Here is a 15,319-nt window from a genome sequence, read left to right as displayed (position 1 = left end):
TTATTTCCACTTAACTTTTTTTTTTTTTATAATTTCTATTAAGAGAATAAATTTGAATTATTTTCATTTAACTTCTTCTTTTATAATTTCTGTTAAAAACATATATAAAAAAAATAACACAGTCACGTAACATTTGTGTTTAGATTTCTATTAAAAAGAACATATAAAAACTGTTAACGTTTATGCCTTTAAAAATAAATATAACAACGTATTTTAAGACATTTTGACTATTAATAAAGATTGATTTATTTCATATATATTTATATTGTCCTCTTTACGTTTATATTAGTTGAATATATAATAAGCAAATTGAGGGTTCGTTTGGTATAAGGATTCAAATCAGAATGATTCTAATCATGATTTTGAAACTAGAATCATGATTCATTATTTTAGGTTCAAATCATGATTCTAAAACCATGATTCAGAATCAGGGGTTTGAATCACCTTGAATCAAGAGGGGGAGTGATTTTAGAATAATGATTTAAGCTAGTTTAAAACATCACTTCAGATTCTGAATCATGATTCAGAATCATCCAAATCATACACTAATTCTGACTCTGGATCCATCTACCAAACGCACCCTGAAAGTCTAAGACTATCATTCTAAGTCTTTAGATCATGCATGTAATGAGAAGAACAACAGAAGACGGGAATCTAAAGATAAAAGTCTAAATAATATGATACGCAATCGAGAGAATAAAGTTTGGCACTTTATTAATGTTAAGATTATTATGTTATGTACTTCTTAACGGAGACGGTTTGTTTTGGTTGTCGGAGGTGGGACTCTATGGGTGCGTTTGGAACTCGTTCTAAAATGATTTTATTTTTTATATGAAAATGGAAATAAAAATGTTTTCAATCTCACACAGCAATCATTTTTAAAAATGAGTTTGGTAGTTTTATAAAGAGATTGTTTTTAGTATAAAAAAATATATTAATTTCTATATCTCTTTCTCTGTGCTCGAGAGAGAAGAAAACGAAAACAAAAAATGAAAAATGACTAAAAGTCATTTTTTATTTCTCTTCCATTTTACACTAAACCAAAAAATCATTTTCATTTATGTTTTTTTTCTTTAGTTGTGTTAAACGTCGTTTCTCTCTCGTTTTCATTTTTTCTTTCACGAAAAACGTGAAAAACAGAAACAAAACTAACTCCAAACATTGCTTATGAGTAGTGACATTGATATAATTCCTAGTGGTGGAATCTATATTGGATCGGACCAAAGTTAAATTATTTTAATTAATAATTTCATTTGAATAAAACAATTCACTTTTGACAAATTATATGTGGTCATCTTAATCCTTAAATGAATAATAAACCCTTATACTTGACTTGTATCCTTTTATGTATCAAAGAGAGACATCCTGACATTATGGAAATGTACGCTTACCAATACATTAGGAATATAACTATTGTGTGCGTAGATTTATTATTCGTAGGTAGGGACCCATAGCTTCTATAAAGAGTCAATAATATCCTCTTATGACATTATCTGTGGATTGAAAAATACGAGCAATCAGCCATTAGACTACTTTGTGTTATCTAGTGGTTTACTATTTGTATTAATACGAATAGTAGTTTTCTGATGGAGTGGTAATATAACATAATATAAATATAATCAGAAAGGTAAAATGGAACTTGGCCTTAAGTCGATTATAAATATCCCATGAGGACGACACACTAATATAATGAGTCGTGGACGAGAGCTATTTGGAGCTTTTTAAATATACTATATGAATTGAGAGTGTAGCTCTAAGCTTTTAGTGGAATAACACTAGAGTTTATAATCATGAAATGAACTTGTTGGTTTACAAGTACTGTTGTGATTATAGGAGCTTAATTTGTATATGTTTATCAGGTCCCTGCGCTCACATAATTTTCTATAAAAATACGGCGTATTTCCTATATATTGGCAACTTATGTTATTTTCGTAAAAAAGTTCAAAGTCAATGTGAGATCGGTTATTAATTCATGAGTATTTATCGGGTGAATTAATTGATAAATTGATTCTAGATAAAATGGTGGAATTATTGTTTTAAGTTTTATGTAATATGGGAAGACTATTACATGATTCTTTTGATCAGGTAACTTCTATATTGTATTATTTGAATCAAAACTAAGGCTCTGTGCAAGTTTCTCGTATTAAAAAAAACTTGAAAACTGATGGGTTGTTCTTTTGGAGTGTGACTTGAGTGTAGTTTTTTAGTTATAACTTGAGTTTAAAGTTGTAACTTGAATAAAGTTGAATAAAGTTGGAACTTAAAATAACGTGAACTTGAATAAAGTTGTAACTTGAGTTTAAACTTTTTCTGAGTTTTGTTGTAAAAGAACAACCCCTAAGTTTCCGGAACAGTGATTGGTCGACCGATAGTTTAATACACTAAAGGGACTAGTCGACCAATAGTTTTATACACTAAAGGGACTAGTCGATCAGTGGTAACGCTCAGAAAACTGACATAGCAAAACTGACTCTGTACGGAGATTGACTTTGGGAAACCTAATTGTTGTGGAAATATGACTTCCTCTCAGAGACGCATTGACATAGCAAAACTGACTCTGTACGGAGATTGACTTTGGGAAACCTAATTGTTGTGGAAATATAACTTCCTAAACTCTATAAATAGCCCAATAAGTCACATTATTCATTAGATCACTTGAAATACTTTTTGGGTAATATTGGTAAGGGTTCCTAGGAGGAAAACTTGGTTCAATCTAAAGATCAATTTTTCTTTTGGCACTCTTGTGGTTAGAAGGAGTTCAAGAATACCAATGGGAGATTGAACAATGTGTGCCCACTCGCACTCCGATCGTGGAAACGAGAATAGTAAAGAAGACCAGTTAGTTGAGGCTCTTCCGGTTGCCGTTTAGAACGCTTTGATCTGTCAGACATGTTGTTTCGATAATCCTTGAAGGTATGAGTTAGATCTTTGGTATTTATGTTATGTAACATCATGAACATGTTCTTGGTTAGCTTTGGCTTTAATTTAAAAAATTTTAAAATTCCGTTGCGCACTTGACACTACAAGAAAAATGACTTTTCGTAGCGGTTAGTTATAGCGTTTCTCAAAAAACGTTACTGTTAAAGTCTATAATAGCGTTTATAAAGAGTTATAATATATATATATATTAAAATTTGTTGACATTTTGACTGATTTGTTTTATATATATTTAAAAATATATAAATGTACATATTACAATTACATTGAGCGGGCATTAGAAATAATTTTTAATTTTTAATTACAATTGTGTCATTTTCTTTTTTAATTTACTTCTGAACTCCAAGACTTTGTAAAAATGACACTAGATTTAGCTATACAAAAAGAGCGCTTTGTTTGAGCTGAAAAGGAAGCTACACTACTTCTGGTAAATGTGTTTTCTTCATACAAGAAGTTGACTAAAATAGTTTAAAAGAGAAAAGGATATGGTGGCTAAGAGTTTGGCCTAGGATGACTAGAAATAGAGTTGGATAGGATTCTGGTAGAATCTTGCTCATTTTTAAGTCTTTTACATGTTCTGTAAATGACTTTAGCATAAGGGGACTCTTGTAGTTATGTTAAGGGTATCTTGTAGCACTTCAATAAAACTGAAAGATGTTAACCTTTTGTTTTGGTTTTTTATAGACTTTTCGTTGTTACCGACTTTACCATACAAAAGTAGTATTCTTGGCGGAGAAAAGACTAGGTCTAATTATCTCTTAATGCATGAAATTCATATGTGTGCAGAGAGTTTACTACATTATCCTGCAGAGAATGTCATGTGTTGGGACTATATGTGGGGTGAGGAACTTATAGAATATGTCCTTGGTTTCTTCAAACCTAAAAACATGAGGATTGATGTGGTATCAAAGTCTTTTGATTCAGAAGGTAAGCTTTGTGTGTGTGTGTCAAACGGGTGGGTGGGTGGGTATCAAAGTCTTCTGATTCAGAAGGATTGTGGGTGTGTGTCTTCCTGGTGCTAACCTTGTCAAAGATGTCAATGTAAAGAATAAGATGGAAAAGAACTCAATTGTTGAGGTAATGCATTGATAGATCTCTTTAATAAAAGAACTAAAGTGCTCTTGCTCACAAGTTTTTGCCTTTATAGTAAAATTTGTTCTGCTGTTCACTTGTATGGTTTATCTGGTTTTTTCTTTTTGTGCTTCATTAGTTAATCAATTTATATGTTTTAATTAATTAATTGGACTAATTTTGTGACAGGACAATAGTTGCTTTGTTGGAGGAGATGACCTTTTTGTTGGAGCATTTTGTCAAGATGGATTATTTACTTAACCATTTCATTTGGCTAGACGTTTTGAATATTTTGATATCTCTAGTTATTTCTCTGTATTCTTTACTAGTTTTTAATGTTAAAGTTGTGGACAAATGGCGTGGCTTGTGTTGTAAACATCTTATTGGCAACTTTGTAGATATTGATAACAATTATTACATTGAATGTTTTCATGTTTTAATTTGAATATTTTTATGTTTTAATTTGAATGTTCGTATTTAGATATAAGATGTTGCTCGGAATCACTATCTATTTGAATGAATTCAAAAGGATATCAATAATAATTTTAAAAAGTTACAACAGTATGAACATAACAAGGAAAAAAAGTTATTAATCTGTATCGTAGCTATGCTAAAGAGCTGTAAGAGGATGAAAATAACTTTTCTTACACCCTATAATACTTCAATTCTATAGCGCTTTTTATAATTCTCCTGAAACACTATGTTTTCTTAGGACCTATAATAGGGCCCGCTGTTCTAGCGCTCTAAAAAGCGCTATTGATGGTGATTAATAGCGTTTTTCGTCAGCTACGAAAGGCCTTTTGTGGTGTAGTGTGATGTCATTTTTCAAACCAAAATCTCACGAGAAAAATGAAAACCTCACGATCACACTTAACCATCTCTTTTTCTATCTGATTATAACAAAAATTATAACAAAAGGAGTTAAGTAAGAAGAATTCAAAGTTCTTAAGGGCAAAGTGAGACTGAAAATGAGCTTAAAGTTTAAAGGGCGCCAATGAGAATAATTCTTAAAATTAAAAGTGTTTGCCCTCAAAGCATATGATTTTATTCAAATGTTCTATTATGATTTAGATATTTTAGAGAAGTCTAAATTAACGGATTTTTATTATTATGAAGGATATATGCCATTTGATTAAGAATGGAAGGATATTATTGAAATGATGTTATCTGCATCGTTAATATAGAGGAATATTAAATGAGTATTTTTGACATCTGAATTTAGTAAAAATCCAATCAAATTATTCTAATCTAGGAAATAAAGGACTTGTTCATTTACAATTTTTGAGTTAAAGTGATTTGAGTTTAGATCTTGATTTGAGTTAAGGTGTATTTGAGTATGGTTTCAGTTAGAAATCTAATTTGAGTTTAAGTTTAGATGTGCACATTTGAGTTATGGTTTGAATTGAGAATCTATTTAAGTTTGTATTTGGGTGGGTCAAAACTTGAGTTTGTATTTAGATAGTATTTTAATATCAATGATGATGGAAAATTTTAGTAGGGTATATGGGTGAGATTTTATTCGTCTTTTCATTGTGAACGTATAAAAAAAAGAATCATCTCAATCAAAATTAAAACGAAAAAGTTATAACGTTTTAATAATAGAGAAAATACTGTTCATTAACTTGAGTTTGAGTTTAAGAACTTGAGTTGAAGGGGGAGCTTGAACTCATATTTTAGCCCAAAACTTAAGTTCTCAAATTTTACAAAAGAACATGAGTTTAAATAAAGTGGTAACTTGAGTCTAAACTTTTTTTGAGTTTATGTACAAATGAACAAGCCCATAACCAAATCTCTCTAAACTAGGAAATAAAATAAACAAGACATTAGCTACCTATATCTCCTAATCACTGGAATAAAGTATCTAATTTACAGCTGTATATATCCTAGAATAAGGAAAAAAAAATAGCATATTTCCACAATAATTGACTTAATTTTAAAATTCGTAGCATATGTCCAATAGCTAACAGAAATGAATTGGTCGATGGATGGAAATTGCCTAAGGTTTTTCGGCAAATACACCCTAAACTTTTCATGGGTTGACATAGAATGTGAATTTTTAAATTTTGGCATTTCGAACCTTGATTGTCATGTATTAATTTATGTCCGTCATTGATTAGACTGCATGGTCAAGGATTTGTAGGTTTAGGATCCTAAAGATTGAAATTAAAAGTTTAGAGTGCAACACGTAAAAGATGATAAGCTTAGGGTGCATGAATGCAATATACACTTGTAACAAAGTACTAATCAAAGGGTCTGTTTGGTTCACGCGTTCAAATTAATGATTCTGATTCATTAGCAGAAATTTTGTGAGAAAAGAACATTTTAAAATGAAATCCTTTGTGAGATGAAAAACACTATCATTGATCATGTTGAGTTGGGATGATATATTAAGATAGGATGTGTTTGTTAATTCTTAACTCTGTTAGTTGTTGTACTTTTTAGAATTTTTGTTCTCTGTTTTGATGGAGTAGTCGTCTATTGAATGACTTCAATTGTACTTTTCGTTGGTTCAATGAAGTTTTTTTATTTACCAAAAAAAAAAATACTGTAGTAAAATTAGAATCAGTGGTTTGAATACATCTTCAAAACACTTCTAAAAAACTTGGGCTTGGATGAGATGGGATCCGGAGGAGGTTGCATGTTCGATGCCGTGTTGTATTAAAAAAATGTTTTTTTTTTCGTTCTCTCTAGGGGTACTTGATAAAATAATAAACTGTTACTAATTGGTAATTAATTATATAATGCACGAATAAATTAATCATATTAATTTATTTATTAAGAACTCAATTAGAAAAAATACTTGGAGGCCGATTAAGATGATAACTTGAGTTCTTTGATCTCGAACAATCCTTGCTCCACAGCTTTGTGTTTAGAAAACCAAAGTCTTCCACGTCAATTCTTTGAATCTACGTAGACGTGTGTATGGGCACACTTGAGACAAAAAAGGGTTGGAATAAACACTTGAATTTCCACAAACACCAACGCATGCACGATGTGGAATTTTTAGGAGAAAAATTTTTCTTCTCACTCTACTAGGGAATTTCGGCCACCCTCCGAAAATTAGGTCAAAAATTGTCTTCAAAAATTGTTTTTACAATTTTCTATCATTCTCTTATTTATAAAGTAGAAGTCAAATTTTTAGAAAGAATCCAATCTTTATCTCCAAAAAAATATCAGAGAACCAGAGATTAATAGACAATGCTCTGAGTCAGTCATATGAAATTGCCTTTGGTGGTGGTCGCTTTGGACATTGCCTGGTAAAGTCTTTGTATCTCTCAATTTCTCTCTTGTTCTCTGCCTAGTACCTATATGGTTGTTTGACGCAGCTTTTGAAAGCCAACTTTTGACTTTTGCCTTCATGGTCCCTTTTTATTGATGTGATATGATATTTTAATTGACATGATAAGTGGTTTGATATTATTAGAAGGATATGGATGACGAAAAGAAAAAGTTAACAAGGATTTCGTCCCTTTAGATGTGTTTGGATGATTAGAATATCCGGTAGAAGCTAATGTTGTTAATAATTAGACACTCTAATTCTATACTAATAAAAACAATAAAATCGAAGAAAAGCAAACAAAAAAATACACAAGATTTATAATGATTCATTCTAAATATGAGAGTTGCGTCCACTTTCTAGCAACTACAAAGTTGCCAGATTTATTGCTTTCCACATGACCTTCCCTTTTTTTCTATTGGCAAAAACCAATACTATCATCTTCCATCAATAAAACACAGCTTCCAGGACAAACCAATTTTGTTTAAGGTATGTTTCATTCCATTTCTTCTCATGTTATGTTGTCAATGTGCATCTCTCTCTCTCTCTAAATTAGTGGCTTCATTTTTTGTTTAATGCAATTCCTCGGTGGAAATTAGTAGGTTGGGATTAATCTATTCACATTGAGCTAGTGGAATTACTATAAACTTCGTTGTGGTCCTCTTTTTTTGGTTTCTGAACCGCGGTCAACATTTTACATTGGGTGTGAATATTCTGCTAGGTTGAACTTGCAACCACAACATTGTGGTCGTTTGAATGAACTGGAGAATCAGAAAAAGTTCACGAGTTCAGTACATATGTGGCTTGTTTTCTTGCTTTTGGGGGGTTTTTTTTTTTTTTTTTCATTAATGGTTTTTCTTGAATTTGATTCTTTTTGGCTTCTACTTATCTGAGTTGTATTTTCATGGCAATGTGAGAGTTCACTATGCTCTTTGTATATCCTGCATTCCTACTCAAATACGAAGGTGGTGGAAACTAATTAGGCTTACCTGATTTTATGGCCCTTGAATCTTTCAAACTTCCATTACCAAACTAATCTATCATTGTGAATAATTGTATGATTTTAGGCTGCTAAGTTCTAGCTAAGCTTTAGGACCCTTTTACTGATTATAGAACTTAAAGAAATTGACATGTATTCAATATTTTCACCGAGTAATCGTATTATTGTTCAAAGATCCTTTTACTTATTCTTCAAAAATCCTCTTGTTCCTTTCTATCGATATTGCCCAACACAAACGCAATTTAACAGCATTTCAAATCTTCGTTTCCTTATTGTAGTTAGATAATAGGAGTACATATCTGCTTAGGGTTACGTAGTTCTGGCCCAAATTACTACACTCAAGAGGAAAAAATATAAGTAATAGTATAAACAAACTACAATAAATTTGAGGTAGCAAACAACAGAAACAAATAATTCCGTACAGTTTCTTAAGGTAAGGTAGTTTTGCCATCAAGATCCTGCCCTGAAAAATCTCTGCATGATAAGGATAAGAAAACGCGTGCGTGTCAAAATATTGAACTAATGCTCTGAGACAAGAGTCGTGAACAAAGAAACGCTAGAAAAACCAAAAGAGAGTTGAAAATCAGAGGCAAAAACTAGGAGGGGAAGAAAAAAGGATGGTTGAAATAAAGCAAAGTAGACCTCATACATGCCAGCTTGTTTCAGTCAGACATCAACATCAGGGTCATAATCTTCTTGTTTTAATTACATGCCACGTTACAACATCATAAGTGAAATCATGGCCGGCCACTTATTATTTCCTTTTGATACGGTGTGGCTCCCACTTTATTTACAAGAAATGAAATTCAAACCATGGTGGGTACACGCGCACACACCCACTTTATTTATTAAAGCATTGACAAATGTATTAATGACATGCATTTAACTGGAAATCAGCCATGAATTTTTGACATGGACTACGTATCTGCTTAGGGTTACGTAGTTACCAAATGGAGTACATATCTGCTTCTTCCTTTTCTTTTCTTTTTTTTCTTCCTGATTTTCTTCTTTGGGAATTTTCTTTTAAATTAATTGCTAAATGTACATCTAGAATTTCTTTTAAGAGATCATGCTGAGACAGGGGCGCAAGTGCAATCTGTCATTGGGAATTGGCGTCGATGTCATACTTGTTCGACAGGGGAATGGATTAACCAAGTAGCCAGACAGACGGGAATCAGAATCTTCTTCGCGTATGAGGCAGTTGTAGATGGTTGCTTTATTTAGGCGTATGATGCTAGATGATGATGATGCTGATTCAGGAGATTAATGTTTTTATTTATATCTGAGTTAGGAGATTAGTATTTTTATTTGGGTATGTTTCTATTATTTTGTGTTTTGCTAATTTTAAAAACTTATCAACTTATATTTTATTTTGTGTTATGAAAAAACTAAACTATGTGTTTCTCTATGTTGTGGGCACTAAGTTTCGACTGTCCAGTTACTATATAGCACTTTTTTTTTAATAAAAAAAAAATGGGTCTAATAACTTATTGCAATATTAAAAATCAGTAAACTCATAAAAAAATCGGTAAAACAATTAAAAAATTATTTTTAGCAGCGACAAAAGTCGTCACTAAATAATAAAATAAGTAAACTCATCAAAAAATTTAGTAAAATATTAAAAAACATTTTTAGCGACGACAAAAGTTGTTGCTAAATCACAGACGCAATTTAATTAGCGATAACATTAATTTTAAAATGTCGTCGCTAAAACTTAAGGTGACGTCATGATGACGTTAATAACGGTCAACCATATTTTGTGTTAGCGATGACATTAGTTGTCGCTAAAACATACTATGTTTAACAATGACAAATAGTCGCCGTTGAAAACTTTTAGTTACGAAATATTAGCGACGACAATTGTCATCGGCAAAGTCGTCTCTAAAAACGTTTATCGACGACTTTTATTTTTTTATTAGCGACGACAAATAGTTATTTTCTTGTAGTGATACTCCATCCCAAACAAAGAAATCATTTCAACTCAGCTTTAGTGAGGGAAGCTAGATGATGAAAAATATGAACGAAAGATAATTGCTGAAAAATCTTGAAATAGAGTTAGATAGGTGAAAAATCTAAAACTGATCTATATTTTTCTTTATTTTATGATAACCACGGTAGAAACATAACCATTAAATACTCGTTCATTCATATTATTGTATAAATCGATCAACACACATTTATAACACTTCAAACAATACTCAGTCAACCTAATCATTGTTTTGTTCTTTTTTTAATATTTTTTTTTAAGTTTGTGGTGTACCACAAATATAGGCCAGATCAATACAGACGGTGGCGTAGAAATGCCGTATGCATATATTCATATAGTTGTACATATCGACACGCATTGTTTTGTTCTTCTTCTTTTTTTTTTTTCTTTTTCTTTTGTGCGGTCTTTAGCCGGGTCAACCTTATCATTGCACATTGCTTCGCCATGAATAGGTTGATCTGATCAACCTTGACTTAATTCATATGCACTTTTAATCTAATTAGATTGATTCAATGGGGCATTTAATAATCACCTATATTATTCAAAGCAACGAACGTTTCTTTGCAGCATCTGCCATATATTTTTAAAGCCAACGTACGCTGCAGTTTGTTCCAACGTAGCTGTCAAATAGATAATAAGAATAAGAATAAAATCTTCAGTTTACTCCGCGGCTCAAATATGAAATGAGGAAACGAGGAAGAGCGAAGATGGAGAGATGGCTGGAGTTAGAGAGAGAAAGAAAGAGAGAAGTTATGAGAGAAAATGAGAGAGAAGGGGCGTTGAAATCTGGGTTTAAAAATTTGCGTGTGCCGTGCTATCACGTTTGATGGTAGCGACGACCTCTTCTATTGTGGAGATGATCTCCCTCTGTATCCAACTGACACAAGTTACAGCTCAAATCAGTACTGAACCACAAATATAGGCCAGATGGAGGATAATTGAAATCCTAAAGGGAGTTGACCTACTGTAGAAACACCATATGCATATTCATATAGTTGTATACATCGACACGCATTTATAACAATTCACAACAACACTCAGTCAACCAATCATTGTTTCTTCTTTTCTTTTTTTTTTTGTGGTGTATAGCCGGGTCAACTTTATCAAAGTAGATTAATGCTTCGTCATAAGTATGTAGAATTTTTATTCCTTTTAGAATGATTCAGTGGGGCATTTAATAATCACCCACATTATTCAAACCAACAAACGTTTCTTTGCAGCATTTTGTTCCAACGTAGTTGTGAAATAGATAATAAAAATAAAAATAAAAATAAAATATTCAGGCTAACATACGCTTGCAACTACTCCAACGTAGTTGTCAAATAAAAATAAAATCTTCCGTTTATTCTGCGGCTCAAATATGAAATACTCTTTCCGCAACCTCTTTCAGACTTCAATCTCTCATGCCTCTCTCCCATCTATCGCTTAAACTTAAAAACAAAAAACAAAAAAAGGGAAAAGAAAAACTACAAGTTTGATGACCGGCGACTCAAATTTATATAAATCTTTTGCGTATTATTAAGTAATAGCGAAAATTCCAAGCTGAAATTATAAACTTAAATACTTTAAATAAAAAAAGAAAGTCAATCCACATTATTCAAACCAACAAACGTTTCTTTGCAGCATTTTGTTCCAACGTAGTTGTGAAATAGATAATAAAAATAAAAATAAAAATAAAATATTCAGGCTAACATACGCTTGCAACTACTCCAACGTAGTTGTCAAATAAAAATAAAATCTTCCGTTTATTCTGCGGCTCAAATATGAAATACTCTTTCCGCAACCTCTTTCAGACTTCAATCTCTCATGCCTCGTTCCCATCTATCGCTTAAACTTAAAAACAAAAAACAAAAAAAGGGAAGAAAAAAACTACAAGTTTGATGGCCGGCGACTCAAATTTATATAAATCTTTTGCGTATTATTAAGTAATAGCGAAAATTCCAAGCTGAAATTATAAACTTAAATACTTTAAATAAAAAAAGAAAGTCAATTTAATTATTTATGTCTATTAAAGAGCTAGAAGGATGAAATGGAATTATTAGGCGCGTTTGGATCTCGTTCTAAAATGATTTTATTTTTTGTATGAAAACGAAAATGAAAACATTTTCAATCTCAGACAGAAATCATTTTTAAAAATGTGTTTGGTAGTTTTATCAAGAGATTGTTTTTAGTATAAAAAAACTTATTAATGTCTCTCTCTCTCTCTACTCGAGAGAGGAGAAAATGAAAATAAAAAATAAAAAATAACTGAAAGTCGTTTTTCATTTCTCTCTCATTTTACACTAAACTAAAAAATTATTTTTATTTTTATTTTTTGTCTTTATTGTGCCAAACTTCATTTTGGAAACATTTTCATTTTTTCTTTCTCAAAAAATGTGAAAAATAAAAATGGGATCAATTCCAAACACGTCTATTATTTGCTTGATTAAAAAAATGGAACACAAATTTATTATATGTTTTCTATTATCTGTTGTTGGCAACGTTAAGTTGAACAAACGCATGTTGTTGATGTTAAATAATCAATCAACGTTCAATCCACTTGTTAAGTGCCGTATAGAAGTGCGGAAATAGTTGATTTTACATGATTAGAATTTCGTTGACTTTATATGTTTAGTTGAATAAATATTTTTCTAAAAAAAAAAAAATTTGAATCAAGATTCAATCCACTTGTTCATTAAGTGGCAAAATAGTTGTCGCTCGTGAAAATGTCAACTGTTACGATGGAATTCATGAAAATGTCAAATGTTACGATGGAAAACATGAAAATGTCAAATGTTACGATGAAATTCATGAAAATGTCAAATGTTTTGATGGAATTCTTTCCTTTTTTTTTAATACCCAATGGAATCATCATGTTGCTATAAATTAAGGTGGTAATCTGTATCCTTCAACTCACAAAGCAATAACAATTCATTCTCACTTGAAGAAAAATGAAGTCCTCTTTCGTGTTTGCTAAAATTATCATCTTTCTTTTCTCATTTGTTCTGCTAGCTTCGGCTAATCACACTGATCATGAAGAGTTTCTTCAGTGCCTGAGCTCTCGTATACCCAAGTCCATTATCTACGCTTCAAATAACCCCTCGTATTCAAATGTATTAGATTCAACGACTCAAAATCCTCGTTTTCTTTCATCTTCGACCAGAAATCCATCTGTTATCGTCACACCATTTAATGTCTCCCACATACAAGCCACCATTTACTGCTCCAAGAAGCATGGCGTGCAAATAAGAATTCGAAGTGGTGGGCATGATTATGAAGGCCTTTCTTATCAGTCCAGTGTCCCATTTTTCATACTTGACTTGAGAAACATAAATTCCATTCAAGTTGATGCGGAGAGGAAGAGTGCATGGGTTGAGGCAGGTGCGACGCTCGGTGAACTTTACTACAGGATCGCTGAAAAAAGCAAAACGCTTGGCTTCCCTGGCGGTCTTTGCAGCACCGTTGGTGTCGGTGGACAGTTAGGCGGAGGAGGCTATGGCTACCAATCGCGAACATATGGGCTCGCATCTGATAATATTATTGATGCGCAATTAATCGACGCTCGAGGAAGAATTCTCAATCGGAAATCCATGGGGGAGGACTTGTTTTGGGCCATTCGCGGTGGTGGAGCAGGAAGCTTCGGAATTGTAATTGCCTGGAAGGTTCAACTCATTGACGTGCCTTCGACAGTGACTGTCTTTGAAACTGCACGAATGTGGGAAGATAATGTAACAAAGAAGTTTGTTCATCGTTATCAACGTCGTGCTTCCAACATCGATAAGGATCTAACCATCTTCTTGGGATTCCGAACCACAAATACTAGCGATGAACAAGGGAATACAAAGATTGCAATAATAGTTGTCATCTCAGCCACATTCCATGGCAGCCGGGATAGGCTCCTTCCACTGATGCAAAAGGAGTTTCCCGAGTTGGGTTTGAGCAAAGAAGATTTCAATGAAATGTCATGGGTCCGATCTATTGTCCATTACAATAATTATAGAAACAATGATCCATTGGAAGTTCTACTCAATAAAACAGTCAATTTCGAACCCAACCCTTTCAAATTGAGATCTGACTATGTGAAAAAGCCTATTCCAGATGACGTGTTAGAAAAGTTGCTGGTTCGGTTGTACGAAGAAGACGTAGGATACGATTTTGTGGAATTTTTTCCATATGGAGGAAAATTGAGCGAGATTTCAGAATCTGAAATCCCATTCCCACATCGAGCTGGAAACCTCTACAACCTTCGGTACATGGCTTCATGGAAACAAGGCGAAAATACTACAAGAATCAACAAGCATCTTAGGTGGGTAAGAAGTGCTTACGATTCCATGACTCCCTATGTGTCAAAAAATCCAAGGAGTGCATATCTCAACTTTAGAGACCTTGACATCGGGGTCAATCCTAATGAGAGTGACACAACAAGTACGTATAACTATATTAAACAAGCAAGCATTTGGGGTACTAAGTATTTTAAGAACAATTTCTACAGGCTAGTTTATGTAAAAACTTTAGTTGATCCAACTAATTTCTTTACGTACGAACAAAGCATCCCACCCATTCTTCACCATTAAAAAGGCGATTGGAAATGCTTGTTGTATTGCCTTAAAATTGTTGTCTTTAGCTTTCTTACTTTGTCCCTTTTGAATAAAAGTCGTCTTGTAACTATTTATTTATGAAGTTTCCAAATGAAAATAAAACTCCTTTTCTGTGCTTTGTTATTTCCTCACGAATTTGAGTATGCTATTTATTGTCTATTAGAGAAATAATTTTATGATACAGACAAATAAGTTCTAATTAATTCTTATACTTTATTAAAAGCTTAAAAGATATAGAGTTACAAAGAGGTAGTATAATAATTTTAACACGTTATAACTAATGAATAATACTTTATTTGTCATTCGAAGAATATAGCATAAAAAAGGTAATTGATATGCACGACATTTTGCTACATGAGATTCATCTACATCATTGGTAAAAAAAGGTACTATGTGAGCTTTTAGACTAAATCAAAATGGTATAATGGTGATTTTATCACATAACATAAACATTATTATTTAATTTGACT

At 32.2% G+C, this 15,319-nt stretch overlaps 1 protein-coding gene across 1 annotated transcript; it reads left to right on the top strand.

Annotated features, from left to right (window-relative positions):
• The first annotated feature begins 13,185 nt into the window (after positions 1-13,185).
• On the top strand, positions 13,186-14,944 carry LOC112092222 (cannabidiolic acid synthase-like). The gene has a single exon (XM_024167767.1). The coding sequence runs from the start codon at positions 13,203-13,205 to the stop codon at positions 14,823-14,825; it is 1,623 nt and encodes a 540-aa protein (XP_024023535.1). The 5' UTR covers positions 13,186-13,202; the 3' UTR covers positions 14,826-14,944.
• Positions 14,945-15,319: the final 375 nt, after the last annotated feature.

The sequence above is a fragment of the Morus notabilis genome, unplaced genomic scaffold (genome assembly GCF_000414095.1).
Source record: "Morus notabilis unplaced genomic scaffold, ASM41409v2 Scaffold172, whole genome shotgun sequence".
Classification (NCBI taxonomy): Eukaryota; Viridiplantae; Streptophyta; class Magnoliopsida; order Rosales; family Moraceae; genus Morus; species Morus notabilis.
Note: the sequence above shows the minus strand (reverse complement) of the source record. Positions and strands in the feature narration are given on the sequence as shown.